General features: G+C 46.0%; 1 protein-coding gene across 1 annotated transcript in view; it reads right to left on the bottom strand.

Annotated features, from left to right (window-relative positions):
* LOC139392094 (rap guanine nucleotide exchange factor 5-like) overlaps positions 1–27,942 on the bottom strand; it is an 81,400-nt gene that overhangs the window by 35,799 nt on the left and 17,659 nt on the right. The window contains exons 2-9 of the mRNA XM_071139813.1: positions 27,864–27,914; positions 22,604–22,710; positions 21,720–21,841; positions 20,189–20,351; positions 18,024–18,108; positions 17,887–17,935; positions 17,689–17,765; positions 843–1,031 (exon numbers count right to left, since the gene is read on the bottom strand). Coding sequence (XP_070995914.1) covers positions 843–1,031; positions 17,689–17,765; positions 17,887–17,935; positions 18,024–18,108; positions 20,189–20,351; positions 21,720–21,841; positions 22,604–22,710; positions 27,864–27,914 — 843 coding nt within the window. The remainder of the gene's footprint in view (positions 1–842; positions 1,032–17,688; positions 17,766–17,886; positions 17,936–18,023; positions 18,109–20,188; positions 20,352–21,719; positions 21,842–22,603; positions 22,711–27,863; positions 27,915–27,942) is intronic.

Raw genomic sequence — 27,942 nt, forward strand, 5'->3', positions numbered from 1 at the left:
AATGACCTCCAGATAAATGATCTCCAGATAAATAACCTCCAGATAAATAACCTCCAGATAAATAACCTCCAGATAAATGACCTCCAGATAAATAACCTCCAGATAAATGACCTCCAGATAAATAACCTCCAGATAAATTACCTCCAGATAAATAACCTCCAGATAAATAACCTCCAGATAAATAACCTCCAGATAAATGACCTCTAGATAAATAACCTCCAGATAAATGACCTCCAGATAAATAACCTCCAGATAAATGACCTCCAGATAAATGACCTCCAGATAAATAACCTCCAGATAAATAACTTCCAGATAAATAACCTCCAGATAAATGACCTCCAGATAAATGACCTCCAGATAAATAACCTCCAGATAAATAACCTCCAGATAAATGACCTCCAGATAAATAACCTCCAGATAAATGACCTCTAGATAAATAACCTCCAGATAAATGACCTCCAGATAAATAACCTCCAGATAAATAACCTCCAGATAAATAACCTCCAGATAAATGATCTCTAAATGATCTCCAGATAAGACCTCCAGTTATACATTTGGTTTCCTAACTTAATAGCTAAGTAGCTAGCTTGCAAGATCAAGCTTCTTGGTTACAGCGGAGACAATTAATCAACTCCTGGATAAAGACCCCTGCTGCCTAAATTTGATTGTGAGTAAACAAAAAAAAATATATATATTTGTATTTTTTACGTTTGGAAATAAATAGCGCCCCTTGTGTGCATCGTATACCCCGGTATGGTACAGGAACCGTATGAAGGAATGAACATCTGGATACCACCAAACCTAGTGTGTGTGTGTGTGTGTGTGTGTGTGTGTGTACTCACGGTGGGGTTGCGGTGGTCTGGTACTCTATAGTTCTGGTTCTGCAGCAGTCTGCAGCCGTCCTTAGCCAGTCTCTGGACCAGCTCTAGTCTGGTCAGCTCCTCGCGGCCACACACACCGTCCAGCCGCACACACACACTCCCCACGTTGCCGCGGAGCGAACACCCCCCCCCCAGCTGTAAGGAGGGGGGCTGAGAGAACAGGTAGCTTAGTCCACAGCCCAATGACATCATCAGGGTCAGAGGTTAAATATAAGAGCAGGTTAACACCCCAAAATAACTCTCTCTATTTCGATCAAATCTACCCGACTCTCACTGTCTGTCAGTCTCAGGGTCTCTTCCTGTCTCTCTGTCTGTAAATCCCTCTCTCTTTCTGTCTATGTGCTCTCTTTGCTGTCCCAAACTATCTGAACTTAATCTCTCTATGTCTGTTCTTCTGAACAGGGTTGGTGCCTCCTCCCTAGCAGAGGGCTGGCTTTAGAAACACTGTGTCTGGGCGGGAGAGGGTTACCCTAACTCTAACCCTAACACACCCAGATGTCCTACTGGAACAGGACATGACATGACATGAGAGAGAGAGAGAGAAAGAGAGAGAAAAGAGAGAGAGAGGTGAAGAAAGAGAGAGAGAGAGAGAGAGAGAGCGAGAAGGAGAGAGAGAAAAGAGAGAGAGAGGTGAAGAAAGAGAGAGAGAGAGAGAGAAGGAGAGAGAGAGAGAGCATGTGTGTGTATAGTGAAGAACAGTGAAACAAACACCATTGTAAATACAACCCATATTTATGTTTATTTATTTTCCCTTTTGTACTTTAACTATTTGCACATCATAACAACACTGTACATAGACATTTCAAATGGCTTTATTCTTTTGGAACTTTTGTTTACAGTGAATTTTGTATTGTTTGTTTCACTTTTGTTTGTTTGTTTCACTTTTGTTTATTATCTAGAGAGAGAGAGAGAGAGAGAGAGAGAGAGAGGGAGAGAGAGAGAGAGAGGAAGGGGGGAAGGAACAAGTAAATTGATAGGACAAGGTAGGAGAGTAGATTAGAGAGTAGAGGAGAGTGATTAGAGGGGGGTAGTTAGAGGGTAGTTAGAGGGTGGTTAGAGGGGGTAGTTAGAGGGTGGTTAGAGGGGGGTGGTTAGAGGGGGGTAGTCAGAGGGTGGTTAGAGGGGGGTAGCTAGGGGGTAGTTAGAGGGTGGTTAGAGGGTGGTAGTTAGAGGGTGTTTAGAGGGAGTGGTTAGAGGGGGGTGGTTAGAAGGGGGTGGAAAGAGGGTGGCAGAGGGGGGTTAGAGAGGGGTGGTTAGAGGGGGGTAGTTAGAGGGTAGTTAGAGGGGGGTAGTTAGAGGGTGGTTAGAGGGGGGTGGTTGGAGGGGGCAGTTAGAGGGTAGTTAGAGGGGGGTAGTGAGAGGGTGGTAGTTAGAGGGTAGTTAGAGGGTGGTAGTTAGAGGGCAGTTAGAGAGGGGTAGTTAGAGGGTTGTAGTTAGAGGGTAGTTAGAGGGGGGTAGTTAGAGAGTGGTAGTTAGAGGGTGGTTAGAGGGGGGTAGTTAGAGGGTAGGTAGTTTTGGGGATGGAGAGGAGGGTAGTTAGAGGGGGTAGTTAGAGGAAGGGTAGTTAGAGAGGGTAGGTTGTATTGGGGATGGAGAGGAGGGTAGTTAGAGGAGGTAGGTTGTATTGGGGACAGGAGGGCAGTTAGAGGAAGGGTAGTTAGAGGAGGGCAGTTAGAGCAGGGGTAGTTAGATGGGTAGGTTGTATTGGGGCCAGGAGGGTAGAGAGAGGGGGTAGTTAGAGGAGGACAGTAAGAGCAAGAGTAGTTAGAAAGGGTGGGTTGTATTGGGGATGGAGAGAAGGGTAGTTAGAGGGGGAAGTTAGAGGAGGGTAGTTAGACGGGTTGGTTGTATTGGGGACAGGAGGGTAGTTAAACGGGTAGGTTGTATTGGGGACAGGAGGATAGTTAGAGGAGGTAGATTGTATTGGGGACAAGAGGATAGTTAGAGGAGGTAGATTGTATTGGGGACAGGAGGGCAGCTAGAGGGGGTAGGTTGTATTGGGGAGAGGAGGGCAGTTAGAGGGGGTGGGGTGGTCCCTGGGGTGATGGGGGTAGTATGATGGTATCATCAGTAGCTGGCCGTGTGGAATGTTTATTTACATTGGAGTCTACACTGTTTGGATTGAGTGTGAGTGTGAGTGAGTGTGTGTGTGTGTATGTGTGTGTGTGTGTGTGTGTGTGTGTGTGTGTTGACTGGCTGAGAGCAGGGTACTTCCTGAGAGTGAAACTATCGCTAAGTGCCACCACACACACACACACACACACACACACAAACACACACACACACACACACACACACACACACACACACACACACACACACACACACACACACACACACACACACACACACACACACACACACACACACACACACACACACACACAAAATGACCTTCTCGCAAACACCCCTGATAACAACACACACTATCAGACCCACAACCCTTACCCTAACTCTAACCCACATCCCTAACCCTAACTCTAACCCATAACCCACAACCCTAACTCTAACCCACAACCCACAACCCTAACTCTAACCCACAACCCTTACTCTAACCCACAACCCACAACCCTAACCCACAACTCTAACCCACAACCCTAACACTACCCCATAACCCTAACTCTAACCCACAATCCTAACTCTAACCCACAACCCTAACTCTAACCCACAACCATAACTCTAACCCACAACCCTAACTCTAACTACAACCCTAACTCTAACTACAACCCTAACTCTAACTACAACCCTAACTCTAACTCTAACCCACAACCCTAACTCTAACCCACAACCCTAACTCTAACCCACAACCCTAACTCTAACCCACAACCCTAACTCTAACTACAACCCTAACTCTAAATCTAACCTACAACCCTTACTCAAACCCACAACCCTAACTCTAACTCAAACCCACAATCCTAACTCTAACTCTAACCCAGAACCCTAACGCTAACCCACAACCCTAATTCTAACCCACAACACTAACGCTAACCCAAAACCATAACTCTAACCCACAACCCTAACACTAACCCACAACCCTAACTCTAACCGACAACCCTAACCATAACCCTAACCATAACCCACAACCTTAACTCTAACCCACAACCCTAACACTAACCCACAACGCTAACTCTAACTCTAACCCACAACCCAAACCAAAAGCCTAACTAAAACTCTAACCCACAACCCAAACCAAAAGCCCAACTAAAACTCTAGCACACAACCCTAACTCTAACACTAACACTAACCCACAACCCTAACTCTAACCCACAACCCTAACACTAACCCACAACCCTAACTCTAACCCACAACCCTAACCCACAACCCTAACTCTAACTCTAACCCACAACCCTAACCCACAACCCTAACACTAACCCACAACCCTAACTCTAACCCACAACCCTAACCCACAACCCTAACACTAACCCACAACCCTAACACTAACACACAACCCTAACTCTAACCCACAACCCTAACACTAACCCACAACCCTAACTCTAACCCACAACCCTAACCCACAACCCTAACTCTAACCCACAACCCTAACTCTAACCCACAACCCTAACTCTAACCCACAACCCTAACCCACAACCCTAACTCTAACTCTAACCCACAACCCTAACACTAACCCACAACCCTAACCCTAACCCACAACCCTAACTCTAACCCACAACCCTAACCCACAACCCTAACACTAACCCACAACCCTAACTCTAACTCTAACCCACAACCCTAACTCTAACTCACAACACTAACACTAACCCACAACCCTAACTCTAACCCACAACCCTAACACTAAACCACAACCCTAACACTAACCCACAACCCTAACTCTAACTCTAACCCACAACCCTAACCCACAACCCTAACACTAACCCACAACCCTAACTCTAACCCACAACCCTAACCCACAATCCTAACCCTAACACTAACCCACAACCCTAACTCTAACCCACAACCCTAACCCACAACCCTAACACTAACCCACAACCCTAACACTAACCCTAACCCACAACCCTAACTGTAACCCAAAACCCTAACTGTAACCCACAACCCTAACACTAACCCACAACTCTAACTCTAACCCACAACCCTAACACTAACCCACAACCCTAACCCTAACCCACAACCCTAACTCTAACCCACAACCCTAACCCACAACCCTAACACTAACCCACAACCCTAACTCTAACCCTAACCCACAACCCTAACTCTAACCCACAACACTAACTCTAACTCACAACACTAACACTAACCCACAACCCTAACTCTAACCCACAACCCTAACACTAAACCACAACCCTAACACTAACCCACAACCCTAACTCTAACTCTAACCCACAACCCTAACCCACAACCCTAACACTAACCCACAACCCTAACTCTAACCCACAACCCTAACCCACAACCCTAACCCTAACACTAACCCACAACCCTAACTCTAACCCACAACCCTAACACTAACCCACAACCCTAACACTAACCCACAACCCTAACTGTAACCCAAAACCCTAACTGTAACCCACAACCCTAACACTAACCCACAACTCTAATTCTAACCCACAGCCCTAACTAAAACTCTAACCCACAACCCTAACCCACAACCCAAACCAAAAGCCTTACTAAAACTCTAACCCACAACACTAACTCTAACCCACAACCCTAACCCACAACCCAAACCAAAAGCCCAACTAAAACTCTAGCACACAACCCTCTAGCACACAACCCTCTAACACTAACACTAACCCACAACCCTAACTCTAACCCACAACCCTGACACTAACCCACAACCCTAACTCTAACCCACAACCCTAACCCACAACCCTAACTCTAACCCACAACCCTAACACTAACCCACAACCCTAACTCTAACTCTAACCCACAACCCACAACCCTAACACTAACCCACAACCCTAACTCTAACCCACAACCCTAACCCACAACCCTAACACTAACCCACAACCCTAACTCTAACTCTAACCCACAACCCTAACACCAACCCACAACCCTAACACTAACACTAACCCACAACCCTAACTCTAACCCACAACCCTAACACTAACCCACAACCCTAACTCTAACCCACAACCCTAACCCACAACCCTAACTCTAACCCACAACCCTAACTCTAACCCACAACCCTAACTCTAACCCACAACCCTAACCCACAACCCTAACACTAACCCACAACCCTAACTCTAACTCTAACCCACAACCCTAACCCACAACCCTAACACTAACCCACAACCCTAACCCACAACCCTAACTCTAACTCTAACCCACAACCCTAACCCACAACGCTAACACTAACCCACAACCCTAACTCTAACCCACAACCCTAACTCTAACCCACAACCCTAACTCTAACCCACAACCCTAACACTAACTCTAACCCACAACCCTAACACTAACCCACAACCCTAACACTAACCCACAACCCTAACACTAACTCTAACCCACAACCCTAACCCACAACCCTAACACTAACCCACAACCCTAACACTAACCATAACCCACAACCCTAACTGTAACCCACAACCCTAACTGTAACCCACAACCCTAACACTAACCCACAACTCTAACTCTAACCCACAGCCCTAACTCTAACACTAACCCACAACTCTAACTGTCACCCACAACCCTAACTGTAACCCACAACCCTAACACTAACTCTAACCCACAACCCTAATTCTAACTCTAACCCACACCCACAGCCCTAACTCTAACCCACAACCCTAACTCTAACTCTAACTCTAACTCTAACCCACAACCCTAACTCTAACACACAACCCTAACTCTAACCCACAACCCTAATTCTAACTCTAACCCACAACCCTAACTCTAACTCTAACCCACAACCCTAATTCTAACTCTAACCCACAGCCCTAACTCTAACCCACAACCCTAACTCTAACCCACAACCCTAACACTAACCCACAACACTAACTCTAACTCTAAGCTACAACTCTAACTCTAACCCACAACCCAAATTCTAAATCTAACCCACAGCTCTAACTCTAACCCACAACCATAACTCTAACCCACAACCCTAACCCACAACCCTAACTCTAACTCTAACCCACAACCCTAACCCACAACCCTAACACTAACCCACAACCCTAACTCTAACCCACAACCCTAACCCACAACCCTAACACTAACCCACAACCCTAACACTAACTCTAACCCACAACCCTAACACTAACCCACAACCCTAACTCTAACCCACAACCCTAACCCACAACCCTAACTCTAACCCACAACCCTAACTCTAACCCACAACCCTAACTCTAACCCACAACCCTAACTCTAACTCTAACCCACAACCCTAACCCACAACCCTAACTCTAACTCTAACCCACAACCCTAACACTAACCCACAACCCTAACCCTAACCCACAACCCTAACTCTAACCCACAACCCTAACCCACAACCCTAACACTAACCCACAACCCTAACTCTAACTCTAACCCACAACCCTAACTCTAACCCACAACCCTAACACTAACCCACAACCCTAACCCTAACCCACAACCCTAACTCTAACCCACAACCCTAACCCACAACCCTAACACTAACCCACAACCCTAACTCTAACTCTAACCCACAACCCTAACTCTAACCCACAACCCTAACTCTAACTCACAACACTAACACTAACCCACATCCCTAACTCTAACCCACAACCCTAACACCAAACCACAACCCTAACACTAACCCACAACCCTAACTCTAACTCTAACCCACAACCCTAACCCACAACCCTAACACTAACCCACAACCCTAACTCTAACCCACAACCCTAACCCACAACCCTAACCCTAACACTAACCCACAACCCTAACTCTAACCCACAACCCTAACCCACAACCCTAACACTAACCCACAACCCTAACACTAACCCTAACCCACAACCCTAACTGTAACCCAAAACCCTAACTGTAACCCACAACCCTAACACTAACCCACAACTCTAACTCTAACCCACAACCCTAACACTAACCCACAACCCTAACCCTAACCCACAACCCTAACTCTAACCCACAACCCTAACCCACAACCCTAACACTAACCCACAACCCTAACTCTAACCCTAACCCACAACCCTAACTCTAACCCACAACCCTAACTCTAACTCACAACACTAACACTAACCCACAACCCTAACTCTAACCCACAACCCTAACACTAAACCACAACCCTAACACTAACCCACAACCCTAACTCTAACTCTAACCCACAACCCTAACCCACAACCCTAACACTAACCCACAACCCTAACTCTAACCCACAACCCTAACCCACAACCCTAACCCTAACACTAACCCACAACCCTAACTCTAAACCACAACCCTAACCCACAACCCTAACCCACAACCCTAACACTAACCCTAACCCACAACCCTAACTGTAACCCAAAACCCTAACTGTAACCCACAACCCTAACACTAACCCACAACTCTAATTCTAACCCACAGCCCTAACTAAAACTCTAACCCACAACCCTAACCCACAACCCAAACCAAAAGCCTAACTAAAACTCTAACCCACAACACTAACTCTAACCCACAACCCTAACCCACAACCCAAACCAAAAGCCCAACTAAAACTCTAGCACACAACCCTAACTCTAACACTAACACTAACCCACAACCCTAACTCTAACCCACAACCCTGACACTAACCCACAACCCTAACTCTAACCCACAACCCTAACCCACAACCCTAACTCTAACCCACAACCCTAACACTAACCCACAACCCTAACTCTAACTCTAACCCACAACCCTAACCCACAACCCTAACACTAACCCACAACCCAAATTCTAAATCTAACCCACAGCTCTAACTCTAACCCACAACCATAACTCTAACCCACAACCCTAACCCACAACCCTAACTCTAACTCTAACCCACAACCCTAACCCACAACCCTAACACTAACCCACAACCCTAACTCTAACCCACAACCCTAACCCACAACCCTAACACTAACCCACAACCCTAACACTAACACTAACCCACAACCCTAACTCTAACCCACAACCCTAACACTAACCCACAACCCTAACTCTAACCCACAACCCTAACCCACAACCCTAACTCTAACCCACAACCCTAACTCTAACCCACAACCCTAACTCTAACCCACAACCCTAACTCTAACTCTAACCCACAACCCTAACCCACAACCCTAACTCTAACTCTAACCCACAACCCTAACACTAACCCACAACCCTAACCCTAACCCACAACCCTAACTCTAACCCACAACCCTAACCCACAACCCTAACACTAACCCACAACCCTAACTCTAACCCACAACCCTAACTCTAACCCACAACCCTAACACTAACCCACAACCCTAACCCTAACCCACAACCCTAACTCTAACCCACAACCCTAACCCACAACCCTAACACTAACCCACAACCCTAACTCTAACTCTAACCCACAACCCTAACTCTAACCCACAACCCTAACTCTAACTCACAACACTAACACTAACCCATATCCCTAACTCTAACCCACAACCCTAACACTAAACCACAACCCTAACACTAACCCACAACCCTAACTCTAACTCTAACCCACAACCCTAACCCACAACCCTAACACTAACCCACAACCCTAACTCTAACCCACAACCCTAACCCACAACCCTAACCCTAACACTAACCCACAACCCTAACTCTAACCCACAACCCTAACCCACAACCCTAACACTAACCCACAACCCTAACACTAACCCTAACCCACAACCCTAACTGTAACCCAAAACCCTAACTGTAACCCACAACCCTAACACTAACCCACAACTCTAACTCTAACCCACAACCCTAACACTAACCCACAACCCTAACCCTAACCCACAACCCTAACTCTAACCCACAACCCTAACCCACAACCCTAACACTAACCCACAACCCTAACTCTAACCCTAACCCACAACCCTAACTCTAACCCACAACCCTAACTCTAACTCACAACACTAACACTAACCCACAACCCTAACTCTAACCCACAACCCTAACACTAAACCACAACCCTAACACTAACCCACAACCCTAACTCTAACTCTAACCCACAACCCTAACCCACAACCCTAACACTAACCCACAACCCTAACTCTAACCCACAACCCTAACCCACAACCCTAACCCTAACACTAACCCACAACCCTAACTCTAAACCACAACCCTAACCCACAACCCTAACCCACAACCCTAACACTAACCCTAACCCACAACCCTAACTGTAACCCAAAACCCTAACTGTAACCCACAACCCTAACACTAACCCACAACTCTAATTCTAACCCACAGCCCTAACTAAAACTCTAACCCACAACCCTAACCCACAACCCAAACCAAAAGCCTAACTAAAACTCTAACCCACAACACTAACTCTAACCCACAACCCTAACCCACAACCCAAACCAAAAGCCCAACTAAAACTCTAGCACACAACCCTAACTCTAACACTAACACTAACCCACAACCCTAACTCTAACCCACAACCCTGACACTAACCCACAACCCTAACTCTAACCCACAACCCTAACCCACAACCCTAACTCTAACCCACAACCCTAACACTAACCCACAACCCTAACTCTAACTCTAACCCACAACCCTAACCCACAACCCTAACACTAACCCCACAACCCTAACTCTAACCCACAACCCTAACCCACAACCCTAACACTAACCCACAACCCTAACTCTAACTCTAACCCACAACCCTAACCCACAACCCTAACACTAACCCACAACCCTAACACTAACACTAACCCACAACCCTAACTCTAACCCACAACCCTAACACTAACCCACAACCCTAACTCTAACCCACAACCCTAACCCACAACCCTAACTCTAACCCACAACCCTAACTCTAACCCACAACCCTAACTCTAACTCTAACCCACAACCCTAACCCACAACCCTAACACTAACCCACAACCCTAACTCTAACTCTAACCCACAACCCTAACCCACAACCCTAACACTAACCCACAACCCTAACCCACAACCCTAACTCTAACTCTAACCCACAACCCTAACCCACAACGCTAACACTAACCCACAACCCTAACTCTAACCCACAACCCTAACTCTAACCCACAACCCTAACTCTAACCCACAACCCTAACACTAACTCTAACCCACAACCCTAACACTAACCCACAACCCTAACACTAACCCACAACCCTAACACTAACTCTAACCCACAACCCTAACCCACAACCCTAACACTAACCCACAACCCTAACACTAACCATAACCCACAACCCTAACTGTAACCCACAACCCTAACTGTAACCCACAACCCTAACACTAACCCACAACTCTAACTCTAACCCACAGCCCTAACTCTAACACTAACCCACAACTCTAACTGTCACCCACAACCCTAACTGTAACCCACAACCCTAACACTAACTCTAACCCACAACCCTAATTCTAACTCTAACCCACACCCACAGCCCTAACTCTAACCCACAACCCTAACTCTAATTCTAACTCTAACCCACAGCCCTAACTCTAACCCACAACCCTAACTCTAACTCTAACTCTAACTCTAACCCACAACCCTAACTCTAACCCACAACCCTAACTCTAACCCACAACCCTAACTCTAACTCTAACCCACAACCCTAACACTAACCCACAACCCTAACCCTAACCCACAACCCTAACTCTAACCCACAACCCTAACCCACAACCCTAACACTAACCCACAACCCTAACTCTAACCCTAACCCTAACTCTAACCCACAACCCTAACTCTAACTCACAACACTAACACTAACCCACAACCCTAACTCTAACCCACAACCCTAACACTAAACCACAACCCTAACACTAACCCACAACCCTAACTCTAACTCTAACCCACAACCCTAACCCACAACCCTAACACTAACCCACAACCCTAACTCTAACCCACAACCCTAACCCACAACCCTAACCCTAACACTAACCCACAACCCTAACTCTAACCCACAACCCTAACCCACAACCCTAACACTAACCCACAACCCCAACACTAACCCTAACCCACAACCCTAACTGTAACCCAAAACCCTAACTGTAACCCACAACCCTAACACTAACCCACAACTCTAACTCTAACCCACAGCCCTAACTAAAACTCTAACCCACAACCCTAACCCACAACCCAAACCAAAAGCCTAACTAAAACTCTAACCCACAACACTAACTCTAACCCACAACCCTAACCCACAACCCAAACCAAAAGCCCAACTAAAACTCTAGCACACAACCCTAACTCTAACACTAACACTAACCCACAACCCTAACTCTAACCCACAACCCTGACACTAACCCACAACCCTGACACTAACCCACAACCCTAACCCACAACCCTAACTCTAACCCACAACCCTAACACTAACCCACAACCCTAACTCTAACTCTAACCCACAACCCTAACCCACAACCCTAACACTAACCCACAACCCTAACTCTAACTCTAACCCACAACCCTAACCCACAACCCTAACACTAACCCACAACCCTAACACTAACACTAACCCACAACCCTAACTCTAACCCACAACCCTAACACTAACCCACAACCCTAACTCTAACCGACAACCCTAACCCACAACCCTAACTCTAACCCACAACCCTAACTCTAACCCACAACCCTAACTCTAACTCTAACCCACAACCCTAACTCACAACCCTAACACTAACCCACAACCCTAACTCTAACTCTAACCCACAACCCTAACCCACAACCCTAACACTAACCCACAACCCTAACCCACAACCCTAACTCTAACTCTAACCCACAACCCTAACCCACAACGCTAACACTAACCCACAACTCTAACTCTAACCCACAACCCTAACTCTAACCCACAACCCTAACTCTAACCCACAACCTTAACACTAACTCTAACCCACAACCCTAACACTAACCCACAACCCTAACACTAACCCACAACCCTAACACTAACTCTAACTCTAACCCACAACCCTAACCCACAACCCTAACACTAACCCACAACCCTAACACTAACCATAACCCACAACCCTAACTGTAACCCACAACCCTAACTGTAACCCACAACCCTAACACTAACCCACAACTCTAACTCTAACCCACAGCCCTAACTCTAACACTAACCCACAACTCTAACTGTCACCCACAACCCTAACTGTAACCCACAACCCTAACACTAACTCTAACCCACAACCCTAATTCTAACTCTAATCCACACCCACAGCCCTAACTCTAACCCACAACCCTAACTCTAATTCTAACTCTAACCCACAGCCCTAACTCTAACCCACAACCCTAACTCTAACTCTAACTCTAACCCACAGCCCTAACTCTAACACACAACCCTAACTCTAACCCACAACCCTAATTCTAACTCTAACCCACAACCCTAACTCTAACTCTAACCCACAACCCTAATTCTAACTCTAACCCACAGCCCTAACTCTAACCCACAACCCTAACTCTAACCCACAACCCTAACACTAACCCACAACCCTAACTCTAACTCTAAGCTACAACTCTAACTCTAACCCACAACCCAAATTCTAACTCTAACCCACAGCTCTAACTCTAACCCACAACCATAACTCTAACCCACAACCCTAATTGTAACTATAACCCACAGCCCTAACTCTAACCCACAACCCTAACTCTAACCCACAACCCTAACACTAACCCACAACCCTAACACTAACCCACAACCCTAACTCTAAGCTACAACTCTAACTCTAACCCACAACCCAAATTCTAACTCTAACCCACAGCTCTAACTCTAACCCACAACCATAACGCTAACTCTAACCAACAACCATAACTCTAACTCTAACCAACAACCCTAACTATAACCCACAACCCTAACTCTAACCCACAACCCTAAATCTAACCCACAACCCTAACCGACAACCCTAACTCTAACCCACAACCCTAACCCTAACTCTAACACTAACTCTAACATACAACTCTAACACACAGTCCTAACCCTAAACTACAACCCAAACTTTAACTAACCCACAACCCTTACTCTAACCCACAATCATAACTCTAACCCACAACCCTAACTATAACCAGCAACCCTAACCGACAACCCTAACTCTAACTCACAACCCTAACCCAAACCCAGAACCCTAACTCTAACCCACAACCCTAACTCTAACCCACAATCCTAACGCTAACTATAACACTAACCCACAACCCTAAATCTAAACCACAACCCTAACTCTAACCCACAACCCTAACCCTAACCACAACCCTAACCCACAACCCTAACTCTAACCCAAAACGCTAACTCTAACTCTAACATACAACTCTAACCCACAGTCCTAACCCTAACCTACAACCCAAACTTTAACCAAATCACAACCCTTACTCTAACCCACAACCCTAACTCAAACCCACAATCCTGACTCTAACCAACAACCCTGACTCTAACTCTAACCCACAACCTTAACTATAACCCACAACCCACAACCCTAACCCACAACTCCAACCCTAACCCACAACCCAAACTATAACCCACAACCCTAATCCACAACTCCAACTCTAACCCACAACCCTAAATCAAACTCTAACCCACAACCCTAACTATAACCCACAACCCTAACCCACAACTCCAACTCTAACCCACAACCCTGACTCTAACCCACAACTCTAACTATAACCCACAACCCTAACTCTAACCCACAATCCTAACCCACAACTCTAACTCTAATCCGCAACCATAACTCTAATCTAACAACCCTAACTCGAAATAACTCTAACCCACAACCCTAACTCTAACCCACAACCCAAACTCTAAATAACTCTAACCCACAACCCCAACTCTAACCCACAACCCTAAATCTAACCCTCAACCCAAACTATAACTAACCCACAACCCTTACTCTAACCCACAACCCTAACTCTAACCCACAACCCTAACCCACAACCCTAACTCTAACCCACAACCCTAAATCTAACCCTCAACCCAAACTATAACTAACCCACAACCCTTACTCTAACCCACAACCCTAACTCTAACCCACAACCCTAACCCACAACCCTAACTCTAACCCACAACCCTTACTCTAACCCACAATCCTAACCCACAACCCTAACTTTAACTAACTCACAACCCTAACTTTAACTAACCCACAACCCTAACTCTAACCCACAACCCTAACTCTAATCCACAATCGTAACCCACAACCCTAACTCTAATCCACAACCCTAACTCTAACCACAATGCAATTCTAACTCACAATCCCAACCCTAACCCACAACCCGAACATTAACTAACCCACAACCCTAACTCTAACCTACAACCCCAACTCTAACCTACAACCCTAACTCTAACCTACAACCCTAACTCTAACCCACAACCCACAACCCTAACTCTAACCCATAACCCTAACTCTAACCTACAACCCTAACTCTAACCCACAACCCTAACTTTAATTAACCCACAACCCTAACTCTAACCCACAACCCTAACTTTAACTAACCCACAACCCTAACTCTAACCTACAAGCCTAACTCTAACCCACAACCCTAACTTTAACTAACCCACAACCCTATCTCTAACCCACAACCCTAACTTTAACTAACCCACAACCCTATCTCTAACCCACAACCCTAACTCTAACCCACAACCCTAACTCTAACCCCTCACTCTAACCCAAAACCCTAACTCTAACCCCTCACTCTAACCCACAACCCTAACTCTAACCCCTCACTCTAACCCCTAACTCTAACCCCTCACTCTAACCCACAACCCTAACTCTAACCCACAACCCTAAATCTAACCCTCAACCCAAACTATAACTAACCCACAACCCTAACTCTAACCCACAACCCTAACCCACAACCCTAAATCTAACCCTCAACCCAAACTATAACTAACCCACAACCCTTACTCTAACCCACAACCCTAACTCTAACCCACAACCCTAACCCACAACCCTAACTCTAACCCACAACCCTTACTCTAACCCACAATCCTAACCCACAACCCTAACTTTAACTAACTCACAACCCTAACTTTAACTAACCCACAACCCTAACTCTAACCCACAACCCTAACTCTAATCCACAATCGTAACCCACAACCCTAACTCTAATCCACAACCCTAACTCTAACCACAACGCAATTCTAACTCACAATCCCAACCCTAACCCACAACCCGAACATTAACTAACCCACAACCCTAACTCTAACCTACAACCCCAACTCTAACCTACAACCCTAACTCTAACCTACAACCCTAACTCTAACCCACAACCCACAACCCTAACTCTAACCCATAACCCTAACTCTAACCTACAACCCTAACTCTAACCCACAACCCTAACTTTAATTAACCCACAACCCTAACTCTAACCCACAACCCTAACTTTAACTAACCCACAACCCTAACTCTAACCTACAAGCCTAACTCTAACCCACAACCCTAACTTTAACTAACCCACAACCCTATCTCTAACCCACAACCCTAACTTTAACTAACCCACAACCCTATCTCTAACCCACAACCCTAACTCTAACCCACAACCCTAACTCTAACCCCTCACTCTAACCCAAAACCCTAACTCTAACCCCTCACTCTAACCCACAACCCTAACTCTAACCCCTCACTCTAACCCCTAACTCTAACCCCTCACTCTAACCCCTCACTAACCCACAACCTTAACTCTAACCCCTCACTCTAACCCCTCACTAACCCACAACCCTCACTCTAACCCCTAACTCTAACCCCTCACTCTAACCCCTAACTCTAACCCCTCACTCTAACCCCTAACTTTAACCCCTCACTCTAACCCCTCACTCTAACCCCTCACTCTAACCCACAACCCTAAGTCCCCTGTCTCCCATCTTCTACTTCCTTGCTAAAACACAGAGAACAGCCAAGTAAACACACTCGCAGACACTCATATGCATGAGTGCACACACACACACACACACACACACACACACACACACACACACACACACACACACACACACACACACACACACACACACACACACACACACACACACACACACAGTAGGAATTATTGAAGGAGAGTAAAGGTGTATTCTGTACAGACGGACAAACACTACTCCCTCTTCCTCTCCCTGCTCTTCTGCCCTGTTCTATTCCCTCTTCCTCTCCCTGCTCTTCTACCCTGTTGTACTCCCTCTTCCTCTCCCTGCTCTTCTCCCCTGTTCTACTCCCTCTTCCTCTCCCTGCTCTTCTCCCCTGTTCTACTCCCTCTTCCTCTCCCTGCACTTCTCCCCTGTTGTACTCCCTCTTCCTCTCCCTGCTCTTCTGCCCTGTTCTACTCCCTCTTCCTCTCCCTGCTCTTCTGCCCTGTTCTACTCCCTCTTCCTCTCCCTGCTCTTCTCCCCTGTTCTACTCCCTCTTCCTCTCCCTGCTCTTCTCCCCTGTTCTACTCCCTCTTCCTCTCCCTGCTCTTCTCCCCTGTTCTACTCCCTCTTCCTCTCCCTGTTCTACTCCCTCTTCCTCTCCCTGCTCTTCTCCCCTGTTCTACTCCCTCTTCCTCTCCCTGTTCTACTCCCTCTTCCTCTCCCTGCTCTTCTCCCCTGTTCTACTCCCTCTTCCTCTCCCTGATCTATTCCTTCCTCTTCTCCCTGCTCTTCTCCCCTGTTGTACTCCCTCTTCCTCTCCCTGTTCTACTCATTCTTCCTCTCCCTGTTCTACTCCCTCTTCCTCTCCCTGCTCTTCTCCCCTGTTGTACTCTCTCTGCCTCTCCTCTCCTGCGTTAGTGTGTGTATGTGTGTGAGTGTCCTACCGTGGTGTTCTCGTCGCTGGGTGTGGGTGTCTCCCGGGGGATGGCGTCTGGTGACTCTGGGCCACCCTGCTCTGCCACTACAACCATGTTAGATTGACAGCTGTCAGGACTAAGCCACAACTAAAACAAATATTTTATTTGCTGAAACTAAAAGAAATCTTACAGTGGCACAAACACACAATACAGTAACACACTTACTGGCTTTGCGAGCCTTGCGGGCGAGAGCAACAGTTAACTCATTCTGCACCTGCAGAGACAGAGCATACACAATCAGTATGGCAGCTCATTTCAGACAGACAGACAGACACACACACACACACACACACACAACTAACCGTGGAGGTGAGCCTATCTAATGCTTTCATCTGGAGAAAGCTGTCCCCACAGACATCTCTGTTTCCCTCTGAGTCCTCCTCAGACCTATAACACAAACACACCATTAGTTTTCCCAGTCTTCTCTTCATGTCTCTGCTGGTCTCTACTGGTCTCTACTGTCTCAACGGTTCTCTACGGTCTCTACTGGTCTCTAATGGTCTCTACGGTCTCTGCTGGTCTCTACAGTCTCTACTGTCTCAACTGGTCTCTACTGTCTTAACGGTCTCTGCTGGTCTCTACAGTCTCTACTGTCTCAACTGGTCTCTACTGTCTTAACGGTCTCTGCTGGTCTCTGCTGTTCTCTACTGCTCTCTACTGGTCTTTAATGCTCTCTACTGGTCTCTAATGCTCTCTACTGGGCTCTACTGGCCTCTACTGGCCTCTACTAGTCTCTACTGGTCTCTACTGGTCTCTACTGGTCTCTACTGGTCTTTACTGCTCTCTACTGCTCTCTACTGGTCATTACTGGTCACTCTACTGGATATCTCTACTGCTTGTCTTTTTGCCTTCCTAAAACAGGAAACAGCACCTAGTTCTCCCTCTTCTCTCTTTCCTCCTCTTTCTCTCTCTCTCTCCCTCCCTGCCTCTGTGTGTGTGTGTGTGTGTGTGTGTGTGTGTGTGTGTGTGTGTGTGTGTGTGTGTGTGTGTTGTGTGTGTGTGTGTGTGTGTGTGTGTGTGCGCGACATGCCTGTGTGTGTGTATAAACAGCACAGTGTTTTAGGGTAAACTAATCTCAGTGCCCTCAGACCTCTGATGTAATGTGTTTTTTCTCTCTCTAACACACACACACACACACACACACACCTTCCCAGGCTAATTTGTATATCATTTTAATTTTATCTGTGGCTTCAGTGCAATGGTTGCAGAGGAGGAAGTGTGTATGTGTGTATCTGTGTGTGTGAGAGTGATCTGATAAACCATGATGGATGCAGTAGCAGGACAGGTAGTGATAGCATCACACTCTCTCTCTCTCTTTTCCTCCCTACATCCCTCCCTCCCACAACTTCTACTTCCTGACTACACAGAAGAGGACAAGGCTAGTGGAGGAGAGAAAGGGGGGGAGGAAGGGGGAGGGGAGGAAGGGGAGGAGAGGATGGGGGAGGAGAGGAAGGGGGAGGGGAAGAGAGGAAGGGGGAGGAGAGGAAGAAAAAGGGAGGAAGGGGAGAGGAAGGGGAGGACGGGGGAGGAGGAGAGGAAGGGGGAGGGTAGGAATGGGAGGAGAGGATGGGGAGGAGAGGAAGGGGGAGGGGAGAGGAGGAAGGGGGAGGAGAGGAAGGTGGAGGAGAAGAGAGGAAGGTGGAGGAGAAGAGAGGAAGGTGGAGGAGAGGAGAGGAAGGGGGAGGACAGGGGAGGAGGAGAGGAAGGTGGAGGAGAGGAAGGGGGAGGAGAGGAAGAGGAGGGTGATTACAGGGGAGGAGGAGAGGAAGGTGGAGGAGAGGAGAGGAAGGGGGAGGAGAGGAAGGGGAGGATGGGGGAGGAGAGGAAGGAGAGGAAGGGGAGGACGGGGGAGGAGAGGAGAGGAAGGGGGAGGGGAGGAGGAGAAGGGGGGGCCTAGGGATCTATCTCTCCTCCTCTGTCTTTGTCCCTTCCTCTTCTCTCTCGTCAGAAGTGATCAACTCTCTCTCTTTCTCTCTGTCCCCTCTTTCTCCCGTTCTCTCTCTTCTCCCCCTCTTTTCTTACTCTTTCTCCTCCCCCTCTCTCTCTCCTCTCCCCCATTCTGTCCTCTCTCCTCTCTCTAAGTGACAGATTGAGTTCAGTAGCAGGCTCAGTTGGAATGCCACACAGACCAGTTAGAATTCTATCGGAGGGAACAGGAATTCTGCATGACACTCAGAACACCGGTGTGCTCCCTCAACACGCTCCCAGCTCCTGCTATGAGAGTCTATTAGACAGTGTGTTTGTGTTTGTGTGTGTGTTTGTGTGTTTGTGAGTGTGTGTCAATGCCAGACTAAGGGATTAACAGTATGTGGAGAGATTAGAGATGAATCTTGTCAGTTGGAATCACGGATTCAGTTGGAACACGGATGTTCGTGTGTGTGTTCATGTGTGATGGTCATGTAAGACCCAGGCAACACTGGGTCACGTTCACACACACGTTCACACACAAACACACACACACAATTACCCAGTTCTGAACTGGACGTATGGGACAAGCTGTAGGAGGAGCCTAACAGCCTCTGGCCACGCCTCCTTCTCCAGGCCACAGAACTCGCAGGCTGCAGACTCACACTCCTCAAAGCTGAACTGGTAGTAGGAGTTAGAGTCCCCAAACACCACGCGCTGGTCCACTGAAACATACACACACATATAGATAGACTGGTCCACTGAAACACACACACACATATATAGATAGACTGGTCCACTGAAACACACACACATAGATAGACTGGTCCACTGAAACACACACACACACACACACACACACACACACACACACACACACACACACACACACACACACAGAGATATAGATAGACTGGTCCACTGAAACACACATGGCAAGGTAAAACAGTCAGGCAGCTGAATCTGGGAAGGTGAACATTACGTACTGTATAAGAATGTGTGGGTGTGTGTGTGTGCGTGTGTGTGTGTGTGTGTGTGTGTGTGTGTGCGTGCGTGCGTGTCAGGGGAGAACGACTGCCCCCTATGATTGAAGCCACAGCAGTTCAAGGCCAACCGAGGTACTGCAGGCAATGTTAGCAGAAAACAGGATAGGATAGGATCCCCCATTATAGTGAATAGAAAAATAGCAATCTTATCTTAAACCCATAACCATGTGTGAGGTGTATACTTTTGATTCAAAGTAGATTTGTTTAAGACTACACTTGGACCCTGATTTAGCCCACTGCAGTAAAAGGTTAACCAATTTAATTTGGCTTCAATACGCTATTGAGTCTTAGTAATGAATGGTGTCACGTGATCGATGGCTTTGTCCATTCATATATACAGTCACTGGCGTAGCTAACCCCTTCCCCCCCAACCCCCAGAGGTGGAGCCCCCCCAGATAGCAGATGAACAAGCCAGAAGCCATTAATTAGACTTTTTTTGAAATACAGGAAATTAGCTTAAAACCTGCACAATTTTCACTCAGCGCATTGCAAAATGTGTAGAATAGCAGAAAATTAGCTCAGGGATTCTTTAAGGTCGGGACAATCCTTGTTCGCCAGGGAAAACTTTTTTTTATAGCTGAACATGTTGATTTTGTTGCCTTATTTGAGCTTATTTGAATTTACATTTAGGGTAAATTTATCAGGAATTTTCTAAATACAGTATTATTTATTTCTATGCCTGGAAATGTCCTTGTCTGAAGCAAAGGATCCACAATTCAAACTCTGCAACAACATAAAAAATCAAATTTGTTTCCTGAAAAACAACATGTTGCTTTCCATGCTGTGATAGCTGACACCTTGGTCTATCAAAATATACATTTAAAAAATGTGTTAATATTAAAACAAATATTTGTGGAAAAAAAGTTGAGATTGTCTCATCTTTCAAGAATCCCTGAGCTCTAAAAACAGCAACATTTTCTCTCAGCCTTATGGCTATATTGTGTAAAATAGCATGAGATTAGCTACAAAACTGCAAATGTTTCTGTCTGCCCCAGGCCAAAAATATATCATTCCCATCCCTGCAAGACGTCACCGGCATGTACTCACCAGACAGCAGGATGCCCAGCTCCAGTAAGACCTGCCAGACACGCACGGCCATGCTCCGACAGCGCACGTACACACACTGCTCACACAGCCACTGAACCAGGTCTACACCCACGTAGCTACGCCTGGAAACACACAGCATCAATACACACACACATGAACACACACATCGATGTGTCCTTAGATGGCAATTAGTGTTCAGCAGGGCACTCTGTTGGAATGGATCACTCAGCAATGGATGCAGTATGTCACCATGGCAACTTCAGGTTAAAATAAAGTTCTATATTTTTCACATAACCGTGCCAATCCGAACCGTACTGTGCTGGCTTTAAGATTTTCCTTTCAGAATTGTCAGCATGGTTCCAGGCTTCCAGCAACTGTGAAGTGAAATCAAGCACTCGAGTATAGAGCGTTGCCATGGTGACACCCAGAACCTGCACTAGGCTACAACGGCGGGCAGATATTTTCAGTTTTAGAACTAGACATAATTCAATGGCAACAACAACACACACACACACACACACACACTCATAGAGGGGATTGGATTAAGCTGGCCTGGGTTGAACCGGCTCACGTGACCGGGCGAAGCCAGTGAGGGAAGAGTGCCTTTCTCAAATGGAAAGTCATCTGCGCCGCTCTGTCATGTTGTCAACAAGGCAACATGGCGCATCGTTTAGAAATATACAACATATGTTTTCTATAAAATACATCTTCGATATTCATTGGAAATGCAGATGAAGCATTTTTATCAAAAGCAATCACTTTTGCATGTGCAAAATCCGCCAGCTGAATCAAACCTCCTTATAAACTCTCTCTCTCTCTCTCTCTCTCTCTCTCGCTCTCTCTCAGATTTACACACAAAGTTAACAAAAACACACAAGAGTTACCTTATGATCCTGGCGAGGTGAATCTTGTCTTTAGCAGGGTAGGGCCCATTAGACAGGAAAGCATTTCTGACCGCACGCCCTGCACAAGGGAAACTCTGCGAGCAGGACTGACACAAACACCAGTCAAATAAGAAATAAACTCAGCAAAAAACAGAAAAGTCCCTTTTTCAGGACCCTGTATCTCAAAGATAGTTTGAAAAATCCAAATAACTTACAGACGGTAGGCAATTAAGGTCACAGTTATGAAAACGTAGGACACTAAAGAGGCCCTTCTACTGACTCTGAAAAACACCAAAAGAAAGATGCCCAGGGTCCCTGCTCATCTGCGTGAACGTGCCTTAGGCATGCTGCAAGGAGGCATGAGGACTGCAGGTGTGACCAGGGCAATAAATGGCAATGTCCGTAGTGTGAGATGCTTAAGACAGCACTACAATGAGACAGGATGGACAGCTGATCGTCCTCTCAGTGGCCACGTGTAACAACACCTGCACAGGATCGGCACATCCAAACATTACACCCGCTGGACAGGTACAGGATGGCAACAACAATTGCCCGAGTTACACCAGGAACGCACAATCCCTCCATCAGTGCTCAGACTGTCTGCAATAGGCTGAGAGAGGCTGGACTGAGGGCTTGTAAGCCTGTTGTAAGGCAGGCCCTCACCAAACATCACCGGCAACAACATCGCCTATGGGCACAAACCCACCGTCGCTGGACCAGACAGGACTGGCAAAAAGTGCTCTTCACTGACGAGTCACGGTTTTGTCTAACCAGGGATGATGGTCAGATTCGTGTTTATCGTCAAAGGAATGAGCGTTACACCGAGGCCTGTACTCTGGAGTTGGATCGATTTGGAGGTGGAGGGTCCGTCATGGTCTGGGGTGGTGTGTCACAGCATTATCGGACTGAGCTTGTTGTCATTGTCTGCAATCTCAACGATGTGCGTTACAGGGAAGACATCCTTCTCCCTCATGTGGTACCCTTCCTGCAGGCTCATCCTGACATGACCCTCCAGCATGACAATCCCACCAGCCATACTGCTTGTTCTGTGCGTGATTTCCTGCAAGACAGGAATGTCAGTGTTCTGCCATGGCCAGCGAAGAGCCCAGATCTCAATCCCATTGTGCACGTCTGGGACCTGTTGGATCGGAGGGTGAGGGCTAGGGCCATTCCCCCCAGAAATGTCTGGGAACTTGCAGGTGCCTTGGTGGGAGAGTGGGGTAACATCTCACAGCAAGAACGGGCAAATCTGGTGCAGTCCATGAGGAGGAGATGCACTGCAGTACTTAATGCAGCTGGCCACACCAGATACTGACTGTTACTTTTGATTTTGACCCCACCTTTGTTCAGGGACATATTATTCCATTTCTGTTAGTCACATGTCTGTGGAACTTGTTCAGTTTATGTCTCAGTTGTTGAATCTAGTTATGTTCATTCAAATATTTACACATGTTCATCGTAATTAATCACTCCAGAGAAGGCGTTTCCACTGCTCCAGAGTCCAATGGCGGCAAGCTTGACACCACTCCAGTCGACGCTTGGCATTGCGCATGGTGATCTTAGGCTTGTGTGTGGCTGCTCAGCCATGGAAACCCATTTCATGAAGCTCCCAACGAACAGTTCTTGTGCTGATGTTGCTTCCAGAGGCAGTTTGGAACTCAGTAGTGAGTGTTGTAACCAAGGATAGGTGATTTTTACGGGCTATGCGGGTCAGCACTCGGTGGTCCCGTTCTGTGAGCTTGTGTGGCCTACCACTTTGCGGCTGAGCCGTTGTTGCTCCTAGACATTTCCACTTTACAAAAATAGCCTTTACAGTTGACTAGGGCAGCTCTAGCAGGGAAGTAATTTGACAAACTGACTTGTTGGAAAGGTGGCATCTTATGACAGTGCCATGTTGAAAGTCACTGAGCTCTTCAGTTAGGCCATTCTACTGCCAATGTGTGTCTATGGAGATTGCATGGCTGTGTGCTCCATTTTATACATCTGTCAGCAACGGGTGTGGCTGAAATAACCAAATCACTCATTTGAAGGGGCGTCCAGTACATACAGAGGGGCAAAAAAGTTCTTATGTTCCTCCATAATTTGCAAATAAATTCATTAAAAATCCTACAATGTGATTTTCTGTATTTTTAAGTGGGAGAACTTGCACAATTGGTGGCTGACTAAATACTTTTTTTGCTCCACTGTATATACAGTTGAAGTCGGAGGTTTACATGCACTTAGGTTGGAGTCATTAAAACTTGTTTTTCAACCACTCCACAAATGTCTTGTTAACAAACTATAGTTGTGGTAAGTCGGTTAGGACATCTACTTTGTGCATGACACAAGTCATTTTTCCAACGATTATTTCACTTATAATTCACTGTATCACAATGCCAGTGGGTCAGAAGTTAACATACACTAAGTTGAGTGTGCCTTGGAACAGCTTGGAAAATTCCCGAAAATTATGTCATGGCTTTAGAAACTTCTGATTGGCTACTTGACATCATTTGAGTCAATTGGAGGTGTACCTGTGGATGTATTTCAAGGCCTACCTTCAAACTCAGTGCCTCTTTGCTTGACATCATGGAAAATCAAAAGAAATCAGAAAGTCTGATTCATCCTTGGGAGTAATTTGCAAACGCCTGAAGGTACCACGTTCATCTGTACAAACAATAGTATGCAAGTATAAACACCATGGGACCACGCAGCCGTCATACAGCTCAGGAAGAAGATGCGTTCTGTCTCCTAGAGATGAACGTACTTTGGTGCGAAAAGTGCAAATCAATCCCAGAACAACAGCAAAGGACCTTGTGAAGATGCTGGAGGAAACAGGTACAAAAGTATCTATATTCACAGTAAAACGAGTCTTATATCAACATAACCTGAAAGGCTGCTCAGCAAGGAAGAAGCCACTGCTCCAAAACCGCCATAAAAAAGCCAGACTATGGTTTGCAATTGTATATGGGGACAAAGATCTTACTTTTTTGATAAATGTCCTCTGGTCTGATGACACAAAAATAGAACTGTTTGGCCATAATGAGCATCCTTATGTTTGGAGGGTAATTGGGGATGCTTGCAAGCCGAAGAACACCATCCCAACCGTGAAGCATCATGTTGTGAGGGTGCTTTGCTGCAGGAGGGTCTGGTGCACTTCACAAAATAGATGGAATCATGAGGCAAGAAAATTATGTGAATATATTGAAGCAACATCTCAAGACATCAGTCAAGAAGTTAAAGCTTGGTCACAAATGGGTCTTCCAAATGAACAGTGACCCCAAGCATACTTCCAAAGTTGTGGCAAAATGGCTTAAGGACAACAAAGTCAGGTGTTGGAGTGGCCATCACAAAGCCCTGACCTCAATCCTATAGAAAATGTGTGGGCAGAACTGAAAAAGCGTGTGCGAGCAAGGAGGCCTACAAACCTGACTCAGTTACACCAGCTCTGTCAGGAGGAATGGGACAGAATTCACCCAACTTATTGTGGGAAGCTTGTGGAAGGCTACCCAAAACGTTTGACCCAAGTTAATGAATTGAAAGGCAATGCTGCCAAATACTAATTGAGTGTATGTAAACTTCTGACCCACTGGGAATGTGATGAAAGAAATAAAAGCTGAAATAAATCATTCTCTCTACTATTATTCTGACATTTCACATTCTTAAAATAAAGTGGTGATCCTAACTGACCTAAGACAGGGAATTTTTACTAGGATTAAATGTCAGGAATTGTGAAAACTGAGTTTAAATGTATTTGGCTGAGGTTTATGTACACTTCCGACTTCAACAGTATATAGTGTGTATATCTTTTAGCAGACGTGTTTGTGTGTGTGTGTGTGTGTGTGTGTGTGTGTGTGTGTGTGTGTGTGTGTGTGTGTGTGTGTGTAGTGTAGTGTAGTACTAAGATAACTGTGATGTCAGTGTAACTATTGATATTGAAACACAACAGAACATTGAGATGAAACTATGATGTCGCCATGGTAACTTTGGTCAAGTACTAGCTCTATATTTAAGCAATAAGGCCACAGGGAGGGGTGTGGTATATGGCCAATATACCACAGCTAAGAGCTGCTCTTAGGCACGACGCAACGCAAACCCTTAGCCGTGGTATGTTGGCCGTATATCACAACCCCCAGAGGTGCCTTACTGCTATTTTAAACTGGTTACCAAAGTAGTTAGAGCAGTTTTGTCATACCCGTGGTATACGGCCTGATATACCACAGCTGTCAGCCAATCAACATTCAGGGCTACAGTTTAAAATGTCGACTAGCCTACTTCCAAATACTTTAACTGAATCAAGAGCACCAAAATGTAACATTTTTACATCATGTACGTGTTTGACCAATATGTACAGAGCGTTCGGAAAGTATTCAGACCCCTTCCCCTTTTCCAAATTTTGTTACGTTACAGACTTATTCTAAAATGGATTTTTTTTAAAAATCCTCATCATTTTACACACAATACCCCATAATGACAAAGTGAAAAATAAAAAACAGAAATACCTTTTTTTCATAATTATTCATACCTTTTTCTAATAGACTCGAAATTGAGCTCAGGTACATCCTGTTTCCATTGATCAGCCTTGAGACGTTTCTACATCTTGATTGGAGTCCACCTGGGGTGAATTCAATTGATTGGACATGATTTGGAAAGTCACACACCTGTCTATATAGGGTCCCACAGTTGACAGTGCATGTCAGAGCAAAAACCAAGCCATGAGGTTGAAGGAATTGTCCGTAGAGCTCCGAGACAGGATTGTGTCGAGGCACAGATCTGGGTAAAGGTACCAAAAAAATTTTTTGCAGCATTGACGGTCCCCAAGAACACAGTGGCCTCCATCAATCTTAAATGGAAGAACTTCCTAGAGTTGGCCACCCGGCCAAACTGAGCAGGGCCTTGGTCAGGGAGGTGACTAAGAACCCAATGGTCACTCGGACAGAGATCCAGAGTTCTTTAACAAAGTGCTGAGTAGAGGATCTGAATACTTATGTAAATGTGATATTTCCGTTGTTTATTTTTTTATACATTTGCAAAAATTCCTAAAAAAACAGTTTTTAGTTTTGGGGTATTATGTGTAGAGATTGATGAGGGGGAAAAAACATGTAATCCATTTTAGTACAAGGCTGTAATGTAACAAAATGTGGAAAAAGTCAAGGGGCCTGAATACTTTCCAAATGCACTGTATATGATTATGATGTCAAACTACCTCTGTTTGATGAAAAAAACATGATTTATTTGACGACCTGACATCACCTCTGGACGTGAGTGTGTGCTGTGTGTTTACCTTGTGAACAGTAGGGCTTGTGCTGGGTCCAGGGATGGTATCAGGTGACTGCTGCCAAGACAAAATCAGAACACACAGT

This window comes from Oncorhynchus clarkii, chromosome 32 (genome assembly GCF_045791955.1).
Source record: "Oncorhynchus clarkii lewisi isolate Uvic-CL-2024 chromosome 32, UVic_Ocla_1.0, whole genome shotgun sequence".
Taxonomy (NCBI): Eukaryota; Metazoa; Chordata; class Actinopteri; order Salmoniformes; family Salmonidae; genus Oncorhynchus; species Oncorhynchus clarkii.